Genomic DNA, 27,516 nt, shown 5'->3' with positions numbered 1-27,516 from the left:
TTTTGGGATGATTTTGTACTCATTCACTTTGCCACCCCCAAAAACCAATCTGTGGCAGCACTATACAGGGGGCATTTTTCTTACTCCCCAAGTTTTTGAACTAAAATTACAGAAAATTTCACTTTTTGCAACAATTTTGTGCAAATTTAGAAGATTTTTCCCCCATTCACCCCCCCCAAAAAAAATTCCTGATGTCGCCACTGAGAACCAGTTTATAACATCTAAACATGCTAAACGGAACATATTTCAGGTCTAAAATATCACCGGGATTATGAGAATATAGGGTGCTTATAATAATAATCATTAAAGGTAAAATATGGTACCATGGCTTGAACTTTTAGGGCCAAGGCCCAATTGTAAGGGCATGTACACATCTAGGCAGACCCGTACGCAGAATTTTTTTTGGGGGGGTGCTGATTTTGAAAAAGTGGACCTTTTTTCAAGGGGGGGGGGCAATTTTGTAAAAAGTGGACTTTTCCTCAAAAATTTGGACATTTTTTTGGCCAAAAAGTGTAAAAACCTACGCTCGCAAATTGTCATATTTAGGGACTTTTTGTATACTTTTGCACCCCGGCACCCCCCTGCACGGGCCTGCATCTAGGGTGTATTGCTGGCACTACATGTATTGCTATACAAAGAAAAAAAATAGTACACAGGCCTACATGTTGTATCACAGTGTTGTATACTAGCTGCTATGTACATCATAAAGACTGGCATGTTGATGGCTTGTTATGCCGGCATATGCATGACATTATTTTTGGTCTTTCTGATGTAATATTATAATAATTGCAACTTTACATAATCAACACAAAGCAAGACTTACATTGTAGCGGAAGACATCTTCTACAAAATCTTGATGCATTTAATTCCAGGACATTGGGGCAAGAACTTGAGGTGTTGCTCTGCAGTGCAGTGTATACGTGTAGTACAGTATCAGTAGTTGACTCTGACAGTTGACAGTTGTGTTTCCCCACTTAGAGTTGGGTCAGAGGTCACATACCACAGAGTGGCAAAATTTAAACTTGAAGCTAGTCGAGCAACCTAGTCAAGCCGGCTTGACTTAACGTTAAGCTAGTCCATCTACCTTTACCAGTCCGTCCAGCTTGACTAACCATAAACTGGTCAAGCTAGTATGCAAATATTATAGCCTGGTTGGTCTGAATGGCATGTATTCCTATAGTCACGGTTGAAAAATCAATGCAATTTCAATTAACAACATTTGAACTGGAACACATAGTGACACATCTATGATGTTGATTTGAAGTCATTCCAATTGTCTGCTTTCACTGTCACCATGTAACCATTTTCATACTTGGCTCTGTGAATGATGTTGATCAAGTCACGATACTTTCTGATGTGATATTCCTCAATTCCTGTCTGAAACAACAAAATAAAATATTGATACAAAGTAATAAACATTTTGGTCATCTAAATGTCTTTTTATAGCATTTTATTTAAAAGGCGCCCCAAGAATGTGCGCCAAAAATTGCTTGTTCCCCCCCTCCCGACCCATAGTTTTTGACCTATGACCTCCAGCAAACCACAAGCCATTTCAGCATGAAACACATAGGAAGCAAAGAAGCGAAGAATAATTAAAATGTCGTAATTGAATATTTTATTACACGAATTTTCGGGCCTCGCCCTTCGTCAGGTGACAAAAATAGTGTTGTGAGGCCCCCAGACAAACGAGAACCTAGACCTATGACTTTTACTCGCGTAGTGAAGCCGACACTGCTTAGCAACGAATTTGACAAGGACGCATCCCCGGACGCAAACAAGCAGACATGTTCAAGCGTCTATGGAACATGTTGCATTTGACGCGGCGATAACGGCGCAGTAATCACGCAAACGAGCGCGTCAAACATGTATGCAGGTGAAGGCTTCGGTGACTTTGACTAAGAAAATCTTCCCATCGCCTCCTTTGTGTGCTTATCGCCGCGATAGAAAGCTTCGTGATGAGATGGTAACTTCTTCTCTCACCAGCCCTACCGACAGACGCCAAGAAGGCAGCACATCACCTTGTCACCGACCACGCTGCAACACTTGTAAGCATATATCATCCACCGATAACATCGTGGGACCTAAAGAAACAGTCAAAGTCACCGAAGCCTTCACCTGCACCACCACCAATGTCATTTACGCTATTCAGTGTACAAAGTGCAACATCTTGTACATAGGCGAGACCAAGCGACGAATGGCGGATCGATTTACAGAACACCTTAGATCAATCCGCCTCAAGATGCCAGGTTTGCCAGTAGCTCAACATTTCGCCGGCAGTGGACACAACACCCCACACATCAAGATTTCCGGAGTCTACAAATGCCACGGTGACGACCAAGCCAGAAGAGACATGGAACAGAAATTAATCTTCAGACTCGGCACCCTTCAACCCAATGGCCTCAATGCTAGTTTCAACAGTTTTAAATTTTAATCATAATTTTCTTCAGCGCCCTTTTTCTTATACTTTTTCGCGGTTTCCCCTTTTCACTCCACGCGTTTCAACCTTTAGGCCTCGCTTGTTACGCTCGCTTGCGCCCTGTTTTTATATATTTTTTGTATTCTCCGTTTTGCGTGCATTTTTTTTAATTAAACATGTTTAACACTCTTTTTTGTATACGCTTTACACGCGTTTTACCTAGGCTTACGCTTGTGCTTGCGCGATGCCTATAAAAAAAAATTTTGTACTCGCTTTGCAGCGTTTGTGCATTTATAATTATTTTTTCCGTCTTGCTGCGTTTTGTTTTCCAACTTAAACATGTTTAACGCGCTGTATTTGTATACGCTTTACCGCTTGTCGCTCATGTGTCGCTTGCGTGTCGCGCCCACCATTCACCTGCGCTCGCGTTTTAATCATGTTTTAAATGTTTCTCTTGTGTAGGCCTCACCATAGACATACCACCTAGACCTATTACTGCCCATCCTTTACCACAGCGGGAGGTGAAGCCCCGTATCCAAGGTGATATTGACGGGGTTACTAGGCGCGGAGAAATATCGCATACATGTTTGACGCGCTCGTTTGCGTGATTACTGCGCCCGTTATCGCGCGTCAAATGCAACATGTTCCATAGACGCGAACATGTCTGCTTGTTTGCGTCCGGGTATGCGTCCTTGTCAAATTCGTTGCTAAGCAGTGTCGGCTTCACTACGCGAGTAAAAGTCATAGGTCTAGGTTCTCGTTTGTCTGGGGGCCTCACAACACTATTTTTGTCACCTGACGAAGGGCGAGGCCCGAAAATTTGTGTAATAAAATATTCAATTACGACATTTTAATTATTCTTCGCTTCTTTGCTTCCTTCATCAAATGTCGACGCAGTTAATTTTCTACATACATATATATACATACAAAAGATATTTTTTGGATTTTTCTACTTTTATACATGTAAATTCATAGGCCTATAAGCAGAGAGGCTGCAATAAGAGTCATGATTTAAGATTTAAAGAGGCCATATGATTTTAAGGTTTTTGAGCAGCACTTTTGGACAAAGCTTCTAATGGCGATAAAATTTATTTACACACATTTTACCGGCTGGCATTCCTGAAAAGTGACTTGATATTTGGGTTGAAAAATGCAAAAAAGCTATACCGTAGCTTTTAAACATAATTAAGTACCGTATGCAGTTCAAAATAAGCAGTCAAAATAGGCCTAGAATAGGCCTAAACACCCAGGCGCAAGGCGTATAAAACTGGATGCCCAACAAGAGCCCAATTTCAGAAAAGTAATAAAATTTTTAAAATTGCCGCATAGCGACTATCGCGTCGACTTGCGCTGACGCAGGGTGGGTGTCTGAGGGTTGATGTGATCATGTTCCCCCTCAGAAGTAAGAAACTTTTGCCAAATGAAGACCTAATTGAAGCGATTTGGTGGACCATTTTTGCACTACTAGTTTGTAAAATCTTAGTTTGAAAAAGCAGAGAATTTGTGAAATGAGCAGTCCATGAAGTCTTTTGTGGGGCTTTTGTGGACAAGTTTTAATTGACAAATGTCGAAAGCAGAAGCGAAAATGGCTGGCCACTTGTTTATCCACTACGCAGGAGGTGTCTGAGCCTGAGGGGGATGTTCCCCACACAGAAGTTGGAAAAGGAATGTCCAATTGAAGCCATTTGCTGCATTATTTTTAAACTATCAAAAAACATGAAAAAGGGGGGTGGGCAAACTCAATTTGCAAAATTTTAAATGTTACAAGCGACATTTAGGCCCGGGGGGGGGGGGCACTCAACTAAAATTTTGGTGGGGGCGGGCGGCGCGGAGCGCCAAACTTTGGGAACTAAGAACTAATTTTGGGTCAAAATACATGTAGGGGCTTGATGAACTGAAATTTCAACATATTTGTGGGGCTCTGTGAACTAAAATCGGCCAAATTATAGGCTTTGGAGCTAAAAATTTCCAAATTTTAGCTAAAGAGCTACAGTTGTCAAGAGTTTGAGGCTCAATGAACTGGAGCATATTGCAAATGTGGGGCTTAAGGAACTGCCGGAAAGCCTGAAAAAGGGACCCTTGATCGCTGCACATACCCGTACCACCTTAACATGTGAGTGTCCCCCCGGGTATTTAGGCCTATAAAACTTGAAACTCGCAATTAAAGCATGGATCAATGTTGAAGTAAGCAGAGTCAGTCTTAATAATAGGCATGTCGACGGGCCAGCAGTAATTTTCACATGTTTTTGTGCCGAGGACCCGCCTTCAAGTAATGCCTAAATTAATCACAGGCCTAGCCTAGGGCCTATATAATTATAGGGCCTACTTACGAACCAAATGTCCGTTTTTAGGCTCTTTTCTCTCTTTTTCTCCTTTCCCCCTCTTTCTCTTCTCACATTTTTCTTTGCAAAAGAGTGGAACACCTAAAATGCATTGCAAGGCGGCATGCCAATGCAAGTCATACATTCACCAGAATGAACTTGCGTCTTCTAATGATTTAATAAACTGTTCCATTAATCGTGGATTCAAATTCAGTCAGCATATTTACCACAAATATGTCATTTTCATATCTCCTAGTCCTACATCGTGTTCATAATTCATGTTTTGAGCTGACATGCATAACATGACACTCTCCGCTTCATGAAAATGAAACCAAATGAGATTTATGCATGTGAAATTACAAGATTTTTTATAGTTTATACATACCTATTCGATGTCGTCAGTGGTCAGCCTGAATCCTCAAACATTCTGTTTAAATATGTATATGCTTTTGGGCCAAGATATATGAATAAAAACCTTGTAAACGGCATCTAATTTACTTTTTATAAGCTTAAACACACCCGGTGATTGATTAGAATTTTTATGAAAACTTAAAGACAGCTCGTGGTACTACCAGCTCTGGGCCAGCAAAAGTGGCTTGATGTGGCCCATTGCAAGCGGCTCACACATATGGTCCAATCCAAGTGTCACTTTTGCTGGACCACACGAAAGGTCCTTTTGTTGATTCAATCGCCGGTTCCAGGTGTGGCCCAACACTGGCCCAGTACTGGACCAAACTCGGCCAAGTTCCCTGTGATAATGTTGTCTATAAATGCAATTGTGTTTATAAATAATATTACCCAGGGCAGCTATTAAATGGAGATGAGGCAGTGTTGTACTGAGCCCTCAACATTGTGTATGTCAAACACGTCAGTGGCTCAATGGAACACAGCATTTGTCTCCATTAGTTCCCCTAGGTAATGTTAACATTAATTGTTTAAATTCTTTTGAATTATACAGTAAAAATAGAAATCCGCACTTAAGTTTATCAAGTTGCCCTTCTTAAATGTAATACAATAAACTTTCAAACATATCTTGGGGTATTGAACTGAAGGCCTATAGATAATAACATCACTGCTCTTCTCCATCTGACTCATTAGCACAGTTGGTAGAGCATTGGCTGTCATTTATGTATGTGGAGACTTGTGTTAAAAACCTTTCTCATAAACATACATACATACATGAGAGCTTTTGTTACACGCCATTTCAAAAGATCGCAGCGTGAAAAACCAAAACATATGCAAAATATATACAAGAAACAATTGAAAAACAAAAGAAAATTCTTGGTGTAGATTATTCATCCAGTAGTTCAAAACATTATTTCGCAAATTAAATCTGATACTGGAACTGAAATTTTGCAACTCACTTTGCTACATTGCGTCCAAAAACATCAGACTTCATCAGGCATCTGATTGATGATTGATTCCTCACCGCCTGACATCACAACATCTGAGGTCACACCATCATTAATCAGATGTCTGATGAAGTCTAATGTTGGTGAATAGTCTGTAGAATTTTCTAGTCTGTGAATGAAATAAACAGTGGATGTCATACCAATGTCATTTCAATGGAGAAGTTTAAATTCAGGAACAAGTTCAGTTCTATACACATTTGACAGTTCAGACGTTTTAAAAACAGCTTCCAAGGCAGAAACACTAGTGCAATCCACAACTTCAAAACTTGTATACCTAAAAATGAAAACAAAACAGTGAAACAGGGAATGAATAGAGAGGAATGGTGAACTGTACAAATCTACTACGCACAACATGGCCCTTTCCCCTTACATTTACAGACAAGACTCATTTCAACCAAACTATAATTTTCCCACCTGTTTAAGCATGTATCAAACATTTTCCAAAGTAGTTGCTTTGAGTCACGAAAGAGAAGCAAGATTCTTGGATATTGATTACTTCTCTCATCTTTAGAAAGCTCAAAAGGGTTGTGCAATATGTACTTTCTCCTCCCCTCATACAAGTGGAACTTTGCCAGTGTATTGAAATCCCTTTATTATTATACAACTTACCTTTTACATGATGATGGATGAGGTTGTTCAACAAGAACCCTCATCATTCTTTCTTTACAACTTCTGCCTGCAGAATCAACATCTACTCTTTGAGTGCGTAGTCTCACTATAAATTCCTGTGTTAAAAGAGAAAAGCAAAGTCAAGATCGCGCAAAGTGAGCATGTCATTGAATAATGTCATGTACCCTAATTAGGACACTACTATGTAGGTGAATTATACATGTATGTGAAAGTCAAATTGTGAAACTATAGAAACTTTAAAGACAAACCTCATATATTTCACAATATCACAGTGATCAGTTTTCTAGGGGTTTTAACTTGCTTTAATACCATACTTCCATGCTACAAGAACACTGAAAGGGGTGCTTTAAGATAGAAAAGTCACTAGTGGGACACACATTATGCTGAATTTGGTAAAATTAGAGAAACATTTTTTAATTAAGTTTAAAATGGACCAAGGTCCCATTATGTTCTCAGAATCTTCCTTCCTATACTTTGTACAGCATTAAAGAGTCCAATATAATCTTGGACTCAGCTCAACACTTGGCCTGTGTTGGATCGGCTCTTTTTTTTCTCCAAACTTTTTTTGACCAAAACGCATTTTTGACCAAAAATAATTTTAGACTAAAAACACATTTTTGACCAAAAATCACATTTTTGCCAAAAATATTTGACCAAGAAAAGATTCTGAAAACATAATAATGATAAAAATTGATGGTTTTTCACCTGATACAAAATATATTTGGCTCAATAATATTTCAATATTGGACTTAACTATGCCTCTTCCAATATTTTAATACTCATAGCTTGACCAATAAATTCATCCAATTTTATATCATAATAATATCCACGTGAATCTACTGAAGCCTTTCACACAAAGCTTTTGAGTCATCCAACAGTTTAAATATTCAGGAAACCAAAACACATAAAGGGATTTTGGAGAAAATAAATCACATAGCTATGACCATTTTGACTTACTTTTACTTCTGTAGTAAGTCCTTCTAAAAGAACTAAAATAAGGTGGTTGTAAAACATCAATCTACCTCCCAGCTGCAAATCCTCAGCCCATTTAACAAGTGTCTTGGTATATTTGACCTTTGACCTCATGTGATCAATGTGAAGGACTGCAACAATTATTTCTGAAAATAAAAATGTAAAACATCAACTATCTCTCAAAACCTAATGACATACTATTATAGAGAACTCACTTTTTCAGTACAAATCTCAAACTTAACAACCTGCCATTGTAAGGATCTTCTTAACCAATGACCAGATTCTTTTAATTTTTTGCACTCAACTTTTTTTTTCAAACATGATCTACAACACTTATGAGTTCAAGGACACTAGTTCACTGTTGGTAACCCACACTTTAGAAAGGGTGGGTTTGAGAGGTCCACAAAATGCTTATAAGGGTGGGTTTGAAAAATTTCTGGTTAAAATGTGTGTCCAAATTAAATATAAAGGGTGGTGACTGATAAAAAGGGTGGGTTTAGTAAGTCAACAATTGCAATCTCAAAGCTAACTGTAATTTCCGATTGAATGACACTAAATGCAACACAAAAAACATTGAAATCCCATTCTGTAGTGTTTGGTCATCTAAAACTTCAATATGTAATTCTCTTTGGATGCAAATCTGCACCTCCTGGACCACCATAACCACTTATCTATGATTAGTAAGTAGTAACCACACTTAGAAAGGGTGGGTTTCGGAGTTTTGGTATAAAGGGTATAAAATAAAAAGGGTGGGTTTGAAATAAAAAGGGTGGGTTTGTATCACCACTGCCAACTATGTAGTTTTCATGCAAGGTTGCCTTCCCCCTAAAACAAATATTGCTGGCCAATAACACTCCATCATCACAGATTTTCACATTGACACCCAATGTGTAAAGACAGTGGCGTAACTCCTATGGGCTCTGGGGGGCGTGCCCCCGGGCACCCGGGCTAAGGGGCACCCAAGCCTGGATAGCCTTTGACACGATAGTACTTTGTTATAGGAAAGAAGTGGAAACCTTTACCCACCATGCATTGAATTACTCTTCATTTGGGTGCCCCTTCAACACAAAATTTTTCGCGCGCTTCGCGCGCATTGCAACATATAAATTGTCATTTTAAAGACCTAAGTTCAACTTGATTAAATACCACATTAGTAGTATTTGTGCACATGTTCGCGCGCCCGCACGCAATTGTTTTAGGAAGAGGGGGTATTTTGTGTTCTTGCCGCTGGGCGCCATATGCTACGTCACTGCAGCTAGTGACGAGTCTCCAAAGTAAAGACAGTAGAGAATATGAAAACATTTTATTTTATTAACATGAACTGCATTGAAACATGATATAAATTTAATCTGAAAAACTTCGTAAGTTATTCGGTAGGTCTATGGCTTTCAATACTAAAATTGATTAGCTCTGCACCATACTGGTCAGGGGCACCCGAACTACTTTCGCCCCCGGGCACCCTGACCCAAAGTTACGCCACTGTGTAAAGAACCCATCTTTTTGCATACCAACACTGAATGAGCCCCTTTGCCCCAAGAAATATGTCTCTGATTTCATGCTGCAGTAAGCACAGATATCTATACATCACTTTTTTAGAATGGCTCCCTTTTCCCATGGGATGAGTAGTAGGCAGCTCACTAAAAATAGGTGAGGTGATGTTATGTTATATGCCACATTGATCCTCTTTTATATTAACTCCCTCTCACATAATGACCCTATTTTTTTGTTTTTCTGTAACATTGATCCCCTTTTAAAAATAATTCTGAATACATTTTCCACAATCCCTCACCAAATGACAATGTTCTTGCCCTAACAGAAACATTTTCCAAATTATACAAAACAATTCCACACACATACCTTCACTTTCTCGTGATGTTATGTTTCCATCACAGCTTTTCACCATTTGCTGTGCATAATCTTTCCAGTGATCTTTCATCCAATCAATCATCATTAAAACCATAGGTTCAGCCTCCAATGTGCCAGCAAAGTTGAGTAAATCTGTTCTGAGCTTTTGACAAGCTTCTCTTGTTAGTGAATTTGTAGCTAATGAAATATCAGGCATTGTTTCAGGATAGGATGAAGGAAGAGTAAAGGTGATGTCAATTGTTACAGGGTCTTTGTTGTTTTCTCCAGTTTCCAAGTTTGATGCTGCATCCTTAGCAGTAAGACAATCTCCATCTGTGTGTTGGTCACATTTTACAGTGATACGGAATGTTGCTACTGAGTGTTGACTTGCTGAAATTTAATGAAAAATACACTTCAGGCCTAGTCCTTCACACGGCATTTATCATGTATACCAATGTCCATTACAATGTCAATGGTGCAAAAGTAGAAATTTGAATAAAATGGAAGAATGGCTGGGTCAAGTAGACATAGTGTTAGTCTTGGTCCCAGCCGATTTGTGCTCCTTTGTCACTAAACAAACCGTCTGGCGACAACCTCATAGTACGTCTTTTCTGATTGGCTGAACATCAACGCCATAAATACTGGCGTTAAATTTTGCTGTCAATCAACGCTGGGCTTCAGCGCGTGCAGCGCCTGATGGACAGCTATGCGGTTACATAAATCCACACAATGTACGTGAGTACGCGCTGCAAGTCACGTACATGAAAGGCGATATCCGACGATCGGCGCCTCAGTAGCACTCAGTGGCTGCTAAAGCTAGGGTACATTTTTCGTTTGCAGTATCTACAAAGAGTGGAGGGCCTGTGATGTTTAGTGTCACTTACACAAGTCACGTCCTATAGCCAATTGAAAACAGTTTTATTTGTAAATTCATTAACCAATCAGCGATTGTCATTTCACGGGTTGTCGCCAGACGGTTTGTTTAGTGACGGAGGAACACAAACCGGCTGGGACCGAGACAAACATAGTGTTCGCTATGTCTATGAAAACAAAAGAGGACCATCCCCAGTTCTGATATCTACAATGAATCCTAGATTCCTGGATCATTGCGCATCATGTAAACTGTGCATGTATTGTGCAATATGCAAAAATTGAGGCACAGCACATACAGAAGAAAGATGCATGACTGAATGTGAATTTCATGACTGGCCTTTAGAAAGAGCTAAGATCATAAAGATAAACTAACCTGTATTGCTTAACAACTCAAACTCTCCTTCGTCGCAAAATACCGCTTTCAGAACAATTATTTCGTCTTCAGCCATCACTTCTCTTTCAAGATTGTGAGTATTTTAGTTAAGCTTACACGGTACTAGTAGTTTTCAATTTTTTGTTGACATTGTTCAAGGCAGCTCGTAACCAGTACTTTCAGGGCGCATACCACAAAATAACCAAACGTTTGTGCAAATGTTTGTCAAACGGTTTATAAACGGATAAGGAACCACACACTAATTAAAAAAAATTTTAAACGTTTGTCAAAATGTTTAACCCCCATGGAGCAAAATGTTTGTCAAACGTTTTATTTTAATCACACTCTTAAAATGATCTTCGCAAAAATGATTAGAATCTATTCATTTTTTTTTTGACAAGTAGGCCTATGACTATTCCGAGGGGGATATAGGCCTATTACAGAATTTTCTTCAAAATTAACAGATTTCTCTTCAAAATGAATCAGATTAGTAGAAATTCATCAAAAAAAAGTCTTGTCAAATTTGATAAGATTGCCTTGTCAATTGAAAAAATGAATAGGTTCTTACCAAAAAAATGAAATGTGAAAATATGGTGTCTTGTCAGAGGGGACTCAACAGAATCTTGTCAAAATGATGTGGGTAATCTTGTCAAATAATGAGTTGGAGATCTTGTCAATTTGAATAGTTACTTGTTAAAACAAAATGGAAACTATTCATTTTGATAAGATTGTCAGTTCAAAGTGATGATATACCTAATAAAAAATGAACAGCACATCTCATCAAAATGAATAGTTACGGGATCAAAAATAAATGAGTAGGGATTCTATTAAAAAAATGAGTAGTAAGAAAAAATGCATCTTTTTATTTGTTTTACAAATGTTTGCCAAACGTTTTGAAATTTACGTTTAAAATGTGATTTTTGGTGAAAATAATGTGATTTTTGGTGAAAATAATGTGATTTTTGGTGAAAATAATGTGAGTTTTGGTAAATAATGTCAGTGTTTTTTGTTCAAAATTTTTATTTGCTGAAAACTTACAAACATAATTTTGATGATTTTCTTGACAAAACATAAGATAAATACTTTAAAAAGTTACTATCAAACAACTTCTACCAAACGTAGGGGCCTACGGTATTTATTGTTTGCCAAATATTTATTTAGGCCCTAATTCCAAAACGTTTGTGAAACAAAATAGTCAAACTGTTTATAGGCCTAAAGGGAAGAAGCGGAAAGGTCTTTTTTTTTCTTTTTTTTAATTATGTATGCCCCTCCTTTATAATTCGTTTAAAGTGAAGGATACATCATTAAAATTGTCACTCATCAGGCCTGTGTAGGCCTATTTTTGAAATGAAAAAGTTGGCAAAAAATCGCCAGCGCCCGAAAGTTTTATTCTCAACCACTCGACCACAAGATGGCACATTTCATAGATTAATTCACAGCAAACACCCACCAGCACTGGACCAGTAAAAGGGCCCATTTGCACTGGCCCAGTACTGGACCAGGGTTGGGCCACATAAAGTGAGCGCCAGCACTGGACCAAACCAAGTCGGTCACAACTGGTCCAATATAGTGTGTCACTTATGGACCACATAATGTCGCCAGAGCTGGCCCAACGCTGGCCGGGCTTCCGTGTGGCCCAGCATTGGCGCTCACTTTATCTGGCCCACATGTGGTGGGTGACGTGCTCACACTAGCGAAACAATCAATTAAATTCAGTTTTCCGACTAGGCTTGGCTATGCCCGGGGGCTAGGGCTATTTGAATTGATATTTTTAGTGGAAGTGCAACTTTTGCGGGAACTTTGATTTTATTTTCAAATCTTGGTGTATGGCTACAAATTTGGTACCAAATGAAAGCTAACAGATTAAATTTTATTGTTTATTATTGAAAAGTAAATATAAATATTGTATGAAGGAATATTTTTACAGTGATTTTACTATTTTTAGCTCATTTTTGACAATTTAATAGGAATATTTAGGCATGTTTAAATTTCAACTTATACTTCTATCCTATCGGTAGGGAAAAATCTAAATAATATTTCATGTCCCTTTGATTTCTAGACCATCCTCTAGCGCCTACTGATTTACGGGCCGGGTCCAGATTTGACCCTCACCATTTTGTAACTAAGATTCGTGTATAATTAATTTTGTGAGGTAGGCCTATACAACTTTTAAAGCATTTTATATAATATTTATTCTGTTTTTATTCATATAATTTACCTATCATTTCTTTGGGCCCCGGGTTTGGGCCTAACCAGCTGGCTAGGTCTATGCCATGTCGGGCCTCCATATGAATATATTAAATAGTAGGCCAAGGCCAAATAGTAAATACTACGTCTATCAAGTAGGTCTTTAAATTAAATAGGCCTAGGCCTATGCATGATACATTTCAACAGGCCTAATAGACCTAATAGGGCCTATTTTTCTCTCCCTAGGCCTAAGAGCTTCAAACTGATAATAAGCCTATAACTTTCCATAGGCCGTGTAAAATTAATGTTTTGGTTCTCGCCCAGATTATTTTCATGAATTGTTGGGGCAGGGAGGGTTTTTTTTTCAATGTAAAATTAGCCCCGGTAATTAGCATGGCTTAGTTTTCGGTCTTTTTAGAGCAAATGAGGAGGCCCTTTTTTCATTTTAATGTGAGATTCTGAGGCCGGATAAATCCCTAGATTACCACAAAAATTCTTGGAAGTGATATTTGTTCTCTAATAGGCCTAAACTTATTTAGGCATATTTGTAAGCCTATAATGTTTTCGTAAAGTAGGCCCGGGAAGGTAGGCTATTCCTAAGTTTTAAAAAAGTTAAAAAATCTACTTTAAACAAATCTGACAAATCCCGTTAATTTAGGAGGGAGAGGACGAGAACCAAAACATTTAATATTTATTCAAAATTTCAGAATAGGGTGTTCCTAGGCTAGAGGGTGTTATAGCTTGAGCTATTCTTATAGGGCGTAACTCCAAAATTAGACCTCTAGTCTCAATAAAACTTCTGCATGGATTATTTGAAAGTGTAGGCCTACAATCCAAAATCCCGGGGACTCATTTATACAAGCATAATTTTATTAAAACGCCAACACTTAGGGTCCCTAGCTTAAAACCACACATTTAAACTTGAAATGTCTGAATGTCCCTTTCTTTTCATGGGGGTTGAGCAATTTATGTGCCTGGTTTTATGGGACGCCTAATTTTTAAATACAACGCTCTAAAATGATAAAACGCTGCATCTAAATGATAAAACGCTGCATCTTGTAAATTAGGTTCCCAAAATGTTGCCACACGTTGAGGGGGGGGGGGCAAGGACAAGAGTAAAGCAATTTGCAATTTTTGGCATGAAGTTTAGATAAATTTTACCCCCACCCGGACTCGTATTTATTGCACAAAGGTTGGTCTTTACAGTTAAGTTATTTGTGGTTTCACCGCCTTTGACCGGGAGGGGGCACTCGAATCCAGAGTCGAATATGAAAGTGACATACCTGTACCAAAGTAAGATACCAGACTATGGATCTACCGGAGGCGATTATTTGTCCAAAATGGGGGTCATTCAGTGGTGGCTCCAAGAAAATGTAATGGGCCATTACGTATGGAAAGGATTAGAATTGCATGAATTGTGTGTCATTGAATAACTTTCTGGGCAAAACTGCAAAAATGTGCTACAAAATGTAAAAATTGTACAATTTGCGCATTTTTGTTTGTTTGTTTGAGTGTAAATTTCTTTTAAAAAAAAGGGGTCATTAGGTGTAAGCTGATGACAAAAGGGTGTCATTGGGGGAATTTTTGCCTTCAATAAATAAATAAATGATAATAATAATAAAAATAATAATAAACGCTCGACAACCCCTACTAGAATAGGGTTTTTTGGTCTCCTAATGTATATCGTATTAAACTCCCTGAAGATTACAGATGACAGAGAAATAATGGAGACTCACTCAATGAAGTGCAGATATTTCAAATTTAATTGAAAATTTAAAATCAAACAAACTTAAATTCCCCCTGCATGTCCTTTCTCAAGTCAAAATCAATTCAAAGTTATTTTGAAAATGACAAGTCCCCTCACAAGTTGACTCTTTACAACACAATATCTAGGGACCGTTTTTTTATTTTTTTGAACTTTGACCAACTTTGAGAAATTTGCACCAAAAATGGTCAAAAATGCAAAATTTTCAAAAAAATCATAAAAAAGCCTGATTTTCGCCCAAATTTCAAATATTTTTGGTGAAGTTGGTCAAAATTCAAAAAAATGAAAAAAGGTCCCTAGATATTTGTATCTAGTTTTAAAAATTAATTTAAAAACCCGTTTTTGGGATTATCTCCAAAATGAGCATTTTGGCCCAAATTGGACCTCACAGATGAATTCATCAAATCATTTCCATTCTAAAAATGTATACTTTTATATTCTTTAGACTAATAATTGAGCAGTTATGAGGCCCGAAAGTTTTCATAATTCCAGGGTTTTTTTAATATAAATATCTAGGAGCCATTTTTTTTTTATTTTTTTGAATTTCGACCAACTTTGAGAAATTTGCACCAAAAATGGTCAAACAAATCATGAAAAAGCCTGATTTTCACCTAAATTTCAAATATTTTTGGTGAAGTTGGTCAAAATTCAAAAAAATGAAAAAAAGTCTCCTAGATATTTTTATCTAGTTTATAAAAAATTAATAATTTTTTTTTTTTTTTTTACGTTTAAGGGAAGGGGTATGAACGTTTGGACAGTATTTATTGTGGGACATTAGAGCACATCGGACATATCGAATGGTATTCTGAATACGAAGAATGTCCTTCTGTTATCAAATTATTTTGATTTTTTGAAATTTGCAATGTAATATACACATTTTATGGCAAATAATTAAAATTGACATTTTTGACATTTAACAGTACTTAAAGTGTATGTAGGTGGGATGAAAGGCCGACGATCAATTGACAATTTTGACCTTTCGTATTGAAGATATGGATTTTTTTCCAAAACACCAGAAAAAAGCTTTTTCTCCCAGCTACATACACTTTAAGAATATATCATTAGATTTATAAAATTTACTTGAGGACTGTTATTATATCAAAATGTGAAAAATATCAAATTTTAATAATTTGTCATAAAATGTGTATTATATCGTGAATTTCAAAAAATGAAAATTATTTGATATCAGAAAGACATTCTACGTATTCAGAATGCAATTCGATATGTCTGATGTGCTCTCATGTCCCACAAAAAAAATACTGTCGAAACGCTCAAAACGTTCATTCCAGATCCCTTAACGAAATAGAAGTGGGCAAAAAAACCCGTTATTTTGGGGATTTGGGGCCAAAAATGGCATTTTGGCCCAAATTTTACCTCACAGATTAATTGATCAAGTCTTTGCCATTCTAAATATGTTATTTTTATATACATTACACCAAGAATTTAGCAGTTATGAGGTCCGAAAGTTTCAATTATTCCAGGATTCAGACCAACCTTAAAAACGTTTATAAAACGTTTTTGTGTTTGCTGGGATATTAATACTTTGTCTAACCAGAATTACGGGTTTCGTAATTAAGGTGGCCCCACAATAAAGGTTGGTTAATATAAAAATATATTGACCTTGATAAATCTGCTAATAAAACGTTAATCAAAATATGGGAATAAGGTTGCAAATATTGAGTTTGACATTATAGTGTGGGTAAAAATACACATTTTGGTGGTTGTTTGACCTTCATACTGCCTTCTCTTCTCTTCCAGAGATATCATAAATTTCCTGTTTGGAAAATCTGAGGGAATTTCCGGATATCTGGGCATTAATAATAATATAAAATAGTTTTGTTTTAATTTTTGATGTATATATAACAATAGTAGCCTTCAATGTTCTTTAACTATTAAAACCAAAAGGATTATAATTAACAAAAGTTGAATACTAAAATAAAAGGCATTTTGCTGAATTTAATTTTAAAAAAATCATAATCAAAAAAGTAAATGAGATTAAATTTTATTTTTGATTTTGCAAACGTTTTATAGTCAAGGGCTCAAATTTGATTGCAAAGTTGATCAATGATTGTGTTTGAGCTGTACAGTGGATTAATGACAAGCATGTAGGCCAAATACACAAATGAGCTCATTAATATTTGAGCTAGAGAGCGGATTAATGGAAAGGCAAAATATGCAATTCTAAAACACAAGGCCTGGTAGCCCTTTCAAAAAATGTATGCTTTGGTATATCTTGCATGACTAAGTTTAAAAGAGGTTATAACCATGCTAACAATTGAATACATGAATACAAAAGCCACCTAAGTCCATGCGAAGTTATTTTGAGAGAAAAACCCGTGTATCATTTTAATTCCTTCAGTTAGATTTACCTGGTCAATATGGTAAGTTTTACGTGCAAATGAGTGGATTAACCTGTATTAGGTATGACGATTAGCATTTCAGGGACTTTGTGGGGTTCATTTTAAATTTTGGACTTTTTTGAATGGTTTTTGAATCATATACAAAGACAACAATGTTAGAATGAGATTACCACTAGTAAGATAATACAAAATAAAGCACACAGGTATGTATAATGTTGATAAGCATTCTGCCATGTAATATAAACCACACACTTTCCTTTATTAAACCCATTTTTGTTCAAAAGTAATTCTCTAGCAATGAATGTGTTACAAGTGGACTTTTATACATACTGGATTTCAATCAATGTGTTACAAGACTCAAATCATGGAATTGGGTGATTCTTTCATACATGCTATTTCTCACATGCCCAATAGACACAGAGAATGAATTTGAGTTGTTCTTTCATGCATATGACAGGCCTATGTATAGCAACAATTTCCCATGCTTAACTCAATTTGGCCAAAGTATGGACTTAGGTGGCTTTTGTATTCATATATTCAATTGTATTGCACTTCTGAGACTCTTCAACCACCTTATTTTGGGAGAATATTTGTGTAGTGAACTGATTTCCTGATTTTCCATCAAATGAGGCCTGTTCTCACAAAATGAGCGGAAATTGTCAGATAGAAAAGGAGATACATGAATGGTTCATTGAACCTGCTAAAAAACAATAGAAAGCAAGGGAATTCTCCTTTGAAATATTGAAAACTTATATGACCCAGATAATTTTATATGACCCAGAGATTATGGATCTGGCAATAGCCATGAAGATTTGACCATAGCCATGCAGATGGTGCCCACCTGGACTAGTTTTAAGCTAGTCAGTACTGCTGGACTAACAAGGATGACTAACCTATCTTAGTCCAGCTTGACTAGCTTTTGCTTAGTCGCTTGACTAGTTTGATGTTAGTCCAGCACGCTGGACTAGTTAGGTTAGTCACTTTCGACTAGTTATTGACTTAAGTTAGCCCAACTGGTGCCCATCTGGACTAACATAGCACTAGTCAAGCCAGCTGGACTAATGTAACATTAGTCCAGCTGGCTTGACTAACTTATGCTCAAACTAGTCAATCCTACATGACTAACCTCAAGCTAGTCCAGCCTGCCGGACAACCCTAATTTAACCATACATGCAGTTGCAGATTGGATAGTCTGATAAGGGTTATACAGTTTGAAGGTAAATGAGTTTGTCACTCATATTCACAATAATGTAGTCACACAATCAAAAGTTTTGATGGATCCATTTTGCATGTGCATCAAATCATAAATCAGAAAAGTTTCATGTGCATGATTCAGATAAATCCATCTTTGACAGGCAAAATTAGTGCAAGGTTCTTTTTTCTCATGACTTTTTTGTGTAACAGCTTAACTCGTTATTTTGCACAGCTGATGTATGCAGGATATACAGCATTTTCTTCTTGATGAGTTGGTATTGTTGGAAGTCTATTCCTACCACAGTTGGGTCACATTTCAGCAGCACCTGAAAGCAAATTATGCAAAAAGTTACTGTTAGTTAAACTTCAATTAGCAAAATGAATATTTCCGCTTTCACATCTGGCGGTTTTCTGAAAAAAGTACCAGTGAAAAATTCGAAATTCAGGATCATCAAAATAATTTACTTTATTTACAGTTTAATACATGTATAGTGTACAGAGCCCCTGAAGTGACATGGAAGAAAAAAAGTCTGGGTCCGACTTTGTAACTCTGGGCCCCGAAATAGTAACTTGGGGGCCAAGATAGTAACTTGGGGCCTGAGATAGTAACTCGAGCGCCCCAAGATAGTAACATGGGCCCTGACTTAGTAACTCGGGGTCCAAGATAGTAACTCGTAGCCCCGAGATAGTAACTTGGGGCCCGACTTAGTAACTCAGGACCCGATTTACTAAGTTGGGCCCTCAAGTTACTATATGTCGGACCCCAAGATAGTTCTTTTCTTCCGTGTCAATTCAGGGCTCTGTAATAGTCCCATCAATTAAGGGCTGAAATCAAAACTCGACCGGCGGTTGACTGGCGGTTCTGTCCAGTTGCCATTGTTTAGAACAATAGCAAAAGGACAGGCGGTCAACCGCCAGTGGAGTTTTGATTTCATCCCTAAACCAGAGGATGTTTAAAGACATTCCCACAACCCAATGGGGTTTCTGACCTTGTATGTCTGGCTTTTGTACACATATGGTACAGTTGATCATGCCTTGCATTGAGATTGTGTGCAAATATCTGGTGTTTTCATCCTATTATTTAACATTCAAAACATCGAGACTTAGGAATAAAATTAATGCAGTGAGACAATATGAATGTTTCCTGTAAGAAAATCAAATATCAGTCCTAAGTCTCAACTATTAGCTCGTTGGCTGCAGTTTTAAAATTACCAGTTTGTGTGTGTGGCAATGGGGACTTTGCCTTTAAAATTAGGTTATATTGATCAAATTTCCTAATCATAGTGCATTGTAGGAATGCCTTTAAGCCTCCTCTGTCCCTAAACCAACAACAATTTTTTTTTGATGTTTCAAAATGGGAGCTTAATTTTGACAAATGACAACAGGCAGGAAACTTTAAGAAGTTCTTACACCTCCAAAATTTTGGTTGGTCATGTATTGCCACACCATTTTTTAGAGTCCACCATCAGGGACAGTACTTAATACAAATATAGTATACTGTCTTAAATTGCACAAGCAGTTTTAACATTTAGAACCAAAAATGTGTTTCATAATGGCCATAGAACCATCATTGGTGGCACCGGGCATTTGCCCCTCAATATTCTTCTCCCCCCACCCCCACTTATTTTTGCAGCAATTTTGCACAAAATTGGATGATTTTGCACTCATTCACTTTGCCACCCACAAAAAACAATCTGTGGCAGCACTACAGGGGGCATTTTTCTTACTCCCCCAGTTTTTGAACTAAAATTACAGAAAATTTCACTTTTTGCAGCTATTTTGTGCAAATTTAGAATATTTTGCCCCCATTCACTCCCCGAAAAAATTCCTGATGTCGCCACTGAGAACCAGTTTATAACACCAAAAATGCTAAACGGAACATATTTCAGGTCTAAAATATCATGGGATTATGAGAATACATGAGGTTTCTTCTGATGCAAAATGTCTCCATTTTGATCTAGGATAAAGAACAGTATGACCGGATGAGGCTGTCAATCTCGTCACACATTTTTCAGTTACCTTTGGTATTTGAACGAAATCATTCAGACTAGTTGTATATGTTGGCGTTGAGTCTTTCAAGCTTCACGGTTGCATCGTCAGCCACAGAGCCTATAAAAAAATTCATGGAATTAAAATGGGATTTGACAAACTGTCGATTGTAGATTTTGGGTCACAGTTGTTATTCTTTAAAAAAGTAATTAATTGCAGACCATGCACATAGCATTTTTTTTGCCTAAGTTGTTGCTAATTCAAGGTACGGTATGATATGTTTAAATGAGTCATATTTGAAATTTGTTTTGAATTTTTTTTTTGCAGCAATTTTGGGCAAAATTTGTTGAAATTCACTTCCCCCTTCATGGGGGGGGGAGCCGGGAGTGAATTTCAGGGGTCATGTCACCGAAAAAAAATTCTGGCACCGCCACTGTACTTTAAATAGACCTAATCTATTCAAGTGTTCATGAAAGTCAAAATTGTGAAAATAGGGCTAGTTTTTCAATCCAAATTCCTGTTTTAATTCAATCGTTTAGAACAAAATAAGGGTAAAATAAAGCTCACAATGCAATCTGCAACAGCGGTTGTTTTGAATTTTCTGACAATCAACATCATCATAATTATGTTATGCCTTTGATAAATTTATATTAAGGGGAGCCCTGTGCAATAATTGTGAGCCCCCTGGGGAATTTTCAAATGGCAGAAATGCTTGCCACCCCACCCCCCTATTGGCTTGGCAAAAATTGCTCTTGAACTTTACGGTCAAGGCCCACTTTTTGAGCATTTTATTTTTAGCATTTTAGAGCATGTTATTTAAAAGACGCTATGAATGTGTGCCAATTATTGCTTGCCCTCACCCGGGAGTCATCCCCTTATCGAGCAGTGCCAAAATTGCCCCCCCCCTTTGGCTGGCCAAAATAATCTTGCCCCTACCCAATTTTACCTCAGGGCTCAGTGCTCATTACACAGCCCTTAATTTAACTTGGACTATTGGATAACTTGGGGCCCCACAAGCTTATCAATACCACCAGGGTGCTTATAATAATAATCATTAACCCTAACACCCAAAAATCTTACAAAATCTTACGATGAAAAAATATGCGCATGCATGAATCCCAAGGTCTGCGATGACGCAATCAGCCTAAGTGTCATATGCGCACGGAATTGCTGGCCGGGCAATAACCTGTGTAGCTTCCGGACCGTGATCGTGTGGCTGGCATGCGAGGGGTCAAAGGTTCGAATCCCGGGGGTGCCAAGTCAAAAATTCTTCTTCTCCTTGACTTTTTCGGACCTTCTTTGACTTCCGATCCCAAAAGCAGGGTCCAGTGTTAGGGTTAAAGGTAAAATATGGTGCCGTGGCTTGAACTTTTAGGGCCAATGCCCAATTGCAAGGGCATATGTACACATCTTGGCAGGCCCGTGACGCAGGAATTTTTTTTTGGGGGTGCTGATTTTGAAAAAGTGGACCTTTTTTCCAGGGGGGGCAATTTTGTAAATTCCTCAAAAATTTGGACATTTTTTGGCCAAAAAGCGTAAAAACCTGTTTTTGATCGCTACGCTCATAAATTGTCATATTTTGGGACTTTTTGTATACTTTTGCACCCCCCCTGCGACGGGCCTGCATCTAGGGTGTATTGCTGGCACTACATGTATTGCTATACAACTAAAAAAAAAATAGTACACAGGCCTACATGTTGTATCACAGTGTTGTATACTAGCTGCTATGTATATAAAGACTGGCATGTTGATGGCTTGTTATGCCGCATATGCATGACATTATTTTTGGTATTTCTGATGTAATATTATAATAATTGCAACTTTACATAATCAACACAAAGCAAGACTTACATTGTGGCGGAAGACATCTTCTACAAAATCTTGATGCATTTAATTCCAGGACATTGGGGCAAGAACTTGAAGTGTTGCTCTGCAGTGCAATGTATATGGTCACATTTTTTAAGTTGGGACCCTATTGTGTCACATACACACATTTGACAAAAATTACATGTATTAGTGCTCTATGCCTAATAACTCGAAAAATAATTATCCAAAGTGTGCAAAAGTATACATTGTCGGAAACCTGAGATATTGAGGATTGCAAATATCTAATGATTTTTCCAGTATATAGGGTGACCTAGGAAATATACAGGGTGTAACAAAAGAAATATTACAATGTAATGCAATTTGTTGTATGCTTTCTAGTTTATACATAGTGTATTAAAATAAAAATTGAAGTCCATATTTGAGAAGCCAAAAGTAATGCCCATCCAGACATATATAATTTATAGTGGTTAATTAATTGTATAACGGAATTACAGGGTGATCAAAATTTGTCTGATTTTTACATTAAAAAACTATAAATTCTGTTTAGTACAGGCATATGACAAAAAGGTATGTTCTATTTGTTCAAATGAAATACTTAAAAGAAATTCATGAACATACCTTCATGTCAGAAAGAAACAATTCATTTCAAACTGCCAGATTTGATTATACAGGGTGTTCAAAAATGAAGAAAACAAATTCCGATGATTATGTAATTACCCACATTCACAATATTATTTATTGATCACAACATGTTATGCCTGGTAATAATTGCACTGACATCTTGTTAATAGTTTTACTGCTGATCTGTGAAAATCAACATAACAATTTGACAATCATATAGGGTGATAATTTGTAAGTCTTTAACTCTAGATACATGCAGATTTGCATGGCAAATGGCTCCTAAAACAATGTATGGTATGGATATACTGTATAGTGGATAACACTTCCTAGAAGTTAACAATTAATATAAAAGCTTTCAATTGTTTTAAAAATCAAGGAACATTAATTAATAATAGCCTGGCTGCATTAAACCACTGCAGAGCTATTTCTCCCAATTATAATTAAAAATGGGTAATAATTTTTGGGCTGTATTAATTTGTAATATAGTGAGGCTCAAATTAATTAGTGATATTTAAATTAATTGGGAATTAAATTAACATTTATTTAGGTTGGGTTATTACAATAATGCTACTATCCAAATAAAATAATAAGTTAATGAACTAATATAGACACGGTTATTCATTTATATTGCCTATCCCATTGGAAATACACAGTGCGCATCCTCACCCTCGCGCATCCTCACCCTCCTCCACCCCTGACCAATTATAATTAACGAGTTATAGTGATTGATCTAAACTTTCTTTATGATTTTATCTTACAGATATTATTAAAGCAATAAATTATCTTCCAAATGAGACTAAATATACTCAATTGTGATGTCTTGTTTGAGAAATATGAGCATTTGAATGGCAAATAAACGAAAAAATGTGACAAATCCACCCTTTTTAGGGTCCCAACTTAAAAAATGTGACCATATGTGTAGTACAGTATCAGTAGTTTACTCTGACAGTTGACAGTTGTGTTTCCCCACTTATAGTTGGGTCAGAGGTCACATACCACAGAGTGGCCAAATTTAAACTTGAAGCTAGTCGAGCAACCTAGTCAAGCCGGCTTGACTAACGTTAAGCTAGTCCATCTACCTTTACCAGTCCGTCCAGCTTGACTAACCATAAACTAGTCAATCCTCAAACTAGTTTGCAAATATTCTAGCCTGGTTGGTCTGAATGGCATGTATTCCTATAGTCACGGTTGAAAATATGCAAAATCAATGCAATTTCAACAATATTTGAACTGGAACACATCTATGGTGTTGATTTGAAGTCATTCCAATTGTCTGCTTTCACTGTCACCATGTAACCATTTTCATACTTGGCTCTGTGAATGATGTTGATCAAGTCACGATACTTTCTGATGTGATATTCCTCAATTCCTGTCTGAAACAACAAAATAAAATATTGATACAAAGTAATAAACATTTTGGTCATCTAAATGTTTATTCATATCATTTTCAGTAGTATCGCGGTATTTATTTAAAAAGTCACTAAATAACACATGTTCCGATTCTTTATTCTTGTCTGGGGCTGTGCAATAATTATGAGCACCCCTGGGGGGTAAAATTTCCAAACGGCTCTTAAAAAATCGCTTGTCCCCCACCGCCCGCTAAAATCGCTTGTTTTCCTAAGCCTTTTAAAGCATTTTATTTAAAAGGCGCCCCAAGAATGTGCGCCAAAAATTGCTTGTCCCCCCCCATAGTTTTTGACCTATGACCTCCAGCAAACCACAAGCCATTTCACCATGAAATTCATATTATTTGGATTTTTCTACTTTTATATGTAAATACATAGGCCTGTAAGCAGAGAGGCTGCAATTAAGAGTCATGATTTAAGATTTAAAGAGACCATATGATTTTAAGGTAGGCCTACAGCACTTTTGGACAAAGCTTCTAATGGTGATAAAATTTATTTACACACATTTTACCCGGCTGGCATTCCTGAAAAGTGACTTGATATTTGGGTTGAAAAATGCAAAAAAGCTATAGGCCTACCGTAGCTTTTAAACAAAATTAAGTACCGTATGCAGTTCAGAATAAGCAGTTCAAAATAGAATAGGCCTAAACACCCAGGCGCAAGGCGATAAAACTGGATGCCCAACGAGAGCCCAATTTCAGAAAAAGTAATAAAATTTTTAAATTGTCCGATAGCGGCCATCGCGTCGCACTTGCGCTGACGAGGGTGGGTGTCTGAGGGTTGATGTGATCATGTTCCCCCTCAGAAGTAAGAAACTTTTGCCAAATGAAGACCTAATTGAAGCGATTTGGTGGACCATTTTGCACTATTAGTTAGTAAAATCTTAGTTTGAAAAAGTCGAGAATGTGTGAAATGAGCAGTCCATGAAGTCTTTTGTGGGGCTTTTGTGCGGGCTTTTGTGGACAAGTTTTAATTGGCAAATGTTGAAAGCAGAAGCGAAAATGGCTGGCCACTTGTTTATCCACTACGCAGGAGGTGTCTGAGCCTGAGGGGGATGTTCCCCACACAGAAGTTGGAAAATCAATCACGGTCCAATTGAAGCCATTTGCTGCATTATTTTTAAACTATCAAAAAAGGGGGTGGGCAAACTCAATTTGCAAAATTTTAAATGTTACACAAGCTACATTTAGGCCTGGGGGGCACTCAACTAAAATTTTGGTAGGGGTGTGCGGCACGGACTAATTTTGGGTCAAAATAGGGGCTTGATGAACTGAAATTTCAACATATTTGTGGGGCTCTGTGAACTAAAATCGACCAAATTATAGGCTTTGGAGCTAAAAATTTCTGGAGCATTGCAAATGTGGGGCTTAAGGAACTGCCGGAGAGCCTGAAAAAGGGACCCTGGCCTTGACCGCTGCACATACCCGTACCACCTTTACATGTGAGTGCCCCCGGGCATTTAGGCCTAAAAACTTGAGACTCGCAATTAAAGCATGGATCGATGTTGAAGTAATCAGTCAGTCTGAGTCAGTCTTAATAGGCATGTCGACGGGCCAGCAGTAATTTTCACATTTTTGTGCCGAGGACCCGCCTTCAAGTAATGCCTAAATTAATAATCACAGGCCTAGCCTAGGGCCTATATAATTATAGGGCCTACTTACGAACCAAATCATGTCCATTTTTTTAGGCACAGGCCTATGTGCAATGTAAGTATTTCTCTTCTCCTTTTCTCCTCTCTCTTTTTCTCCTTTCCCCCTCTTTCTCTTCTCTCCATTTTCTTTGCAAAAGAGTGGAACACCTATAAACCAAAATGCATTGCAAAGCGGCATGCCAATGCAAGTCATACATTCACCAGAATGAACTTGTGTCTTCTAATGATCTAATAAACTGTTCCATTAATCGTGGATTCAAATTCAGTCAGCATATTTACCACAAATATGTCATTGTCATATCTCCTAGTCCTACATCATGTTCATCATTCATGTTCTTGAGCTGACATGCATGACATGACACTCTCCGCTCGCGGAAAATGAAACCAAATGAGATTTATGCATGTGAAATTACAAGATTTTTTTTATAGTTTATACATACCTATTCGATGTCGTCAGTGGTCAGCCTGAATCCTCTAACATTCTGTTAAATATGTATATGCTTTTGGACCAAGATATACGAATAAAAACCTTTTAAACGGCATCTAATTTACTTTTTATAAGCTTAAACACATCCGGTGATTGATTAGAATTTTTATGAAAACTTAAAGACAGCTCGTGGTACTACCAGCTCTGGGCCATCAAAAGTGGCTTGATGTGGCCCATTGCAAGCGGCTCCGCATTATGGTCCAATCCAAGTGTCACTTATGCTGGACCACACGAAAGGTCCTTTTGTTGATCCAATCGCCGGTACCAGGTGTGGCCCAACACTGGCCCAGTACTGGACCAAATCGGCCAAGTTCCATTGGGCAAGTCAAGCGCTTCCGAAAACTGCGAATGTAATGATTTATTTCACAAGGCTTTGTTACTCTTTTTAGTGCTGGGCGCACAGATGTTAAATATATACTATGGTAATTTCAATTTTAAAAAGTCAATCTTATGCATTTGAATTTGTAGGCCTATCTATAAGATTAAAAACTTAACCTAATTGAGATTAATTCAGTTTTAATCTATTAGATAAGAAAACATAATCTAAGCTTTAGATTTGACCCTCATCGTATTCGTAATCGAATAGATTAACTTTTTATGGGTCTTTCTGGTTCCTGGATGAAAATCGTCTCAGATGTGACGAATGAGCAATATTTTACAGTGGCTCCGGAACCGCTGGGGGGGGGCTCAGGCCCCCAATATTTTGGATGCCTATGGAAAATTACCATTGGGCCCCCCAATAATTTTGGCCAGGCACCATTTGGGCCCCGCCCAATATTTAACATCTTCCGGAGCCTCTGTTTTAGGGTTGTTTTTAAAGAGTTGAATTATCGTCAATGGACTTTCGGAGCTGTCAAATTTAGCAGGTCTTTTGGAGCTGTGAAATTGAAAAAGGGGGATCCTTCCGGGGGACATATCCGTTTGGTCATTCGTGTTAAGTGCCCCCCCCCCCCCACTTTTGAAGTGACAGTAGGCCTATGTGCACCTGTCAATAGGCCCACCGTATTATTATTTTTTTTTTGAAGTCGGATAAATCCAATGACCCTTTTTTAGGTGTGGCTACCCAGTGACTCCTTGTTTAGTGTATTCGAACATTTTTCGCCCCCCCCCCTTTTTGACATGAAAATTAGGCCTATGGGTCAACCCCATAGAAATGCATATAAACTCGAATTTCCCCGGGAAAATTT

At 37.6% G+C, this 27,516-nt stretch overlaps 1 protein-coding gene and 2 long non-coding RNA genes across 3 annotated transcripts; all 3 read right to left on the bottom strand.

Annotated features, from left to right (window-relative positions):
• Window positions 1-6,022: 6,022 nt before the first annotated feature.
• On the bottom strand, window positions 6,023-11,190 carry LOC140155002 (RWD domain-containing protein 3-like). Its single transcript, XM_072177672.1, has 5 exons — window positions 10,843-11,190; window positions 9,609-9,986; window positions 7,737-7,897; window positions 6,759-6,874; window positions 6,023-6,423 (listed from the first exon to the last, which is right to left on the bottom strand). Exons 1-5 carry the CDS (start codon window positions 10,916-10,918, stop codon window positions 6,300-6,302), a joined length of 855 nt encoding a protein of 284 aa, XP_072033773.1. The 5' UTR covers window positions 10,919-11,190; the 3' UTR covers window positions 6,023-6,299.
• Window positions 11,191-18,256: 7,066 nt separating this feature from the next.
• LOC140155000 (uncharacterized) lies at window positions 18,257-22,453 on the bottom strand. The gene is made up of 3 exons (XR_011859332.1): window positions 22,189-22,453; window positions 20,368-20,457; window positions 18,257-18,674 (listed from the first exon to the last, which is right to left on the bottom strand). It is a non-coding gene; the product is annotated as an uncharacterized lncRNA (long non-coding RNA).
• A 416-nt stretch (window positions 22,454-22,869) lies between these two features.
• On the bottom strand, window positions 22,870-26,583 carry LOC140155001 (uncharacterized). Its single transcript, XR_011859333.1, has 2 exons — window positions 26,283-26,583; window positions 22,870-24,158 (listed from the first exon to the last, which is right to left on the bottom strand). It is a non-coding gene; the product is annotated as an uncharacterized lncRNA (long non-coding RNA).
• Window positions 26,584-27,516: the final 933 nt, after the last annotated feature.

The sequence above is a fragment of the Amphiura filiformis genome, chromosome 6 (assembly GCF_039555335.1).
Source record: "Amphiura filiformis chromosome 6, Afil_fr2py, whole genome shotgun sequence".
Taxonomy (NCBI): domain Eukaryota; kingdom Metazoa; phylum Echinodermata; class Ophiuroidea; order Amphilepidida; family Amphiuridae; genus Amphiura; species Amphiura filiformis.
This window is presented reverse-complemented; position numbering and strand designations above follow the sequence as displayed.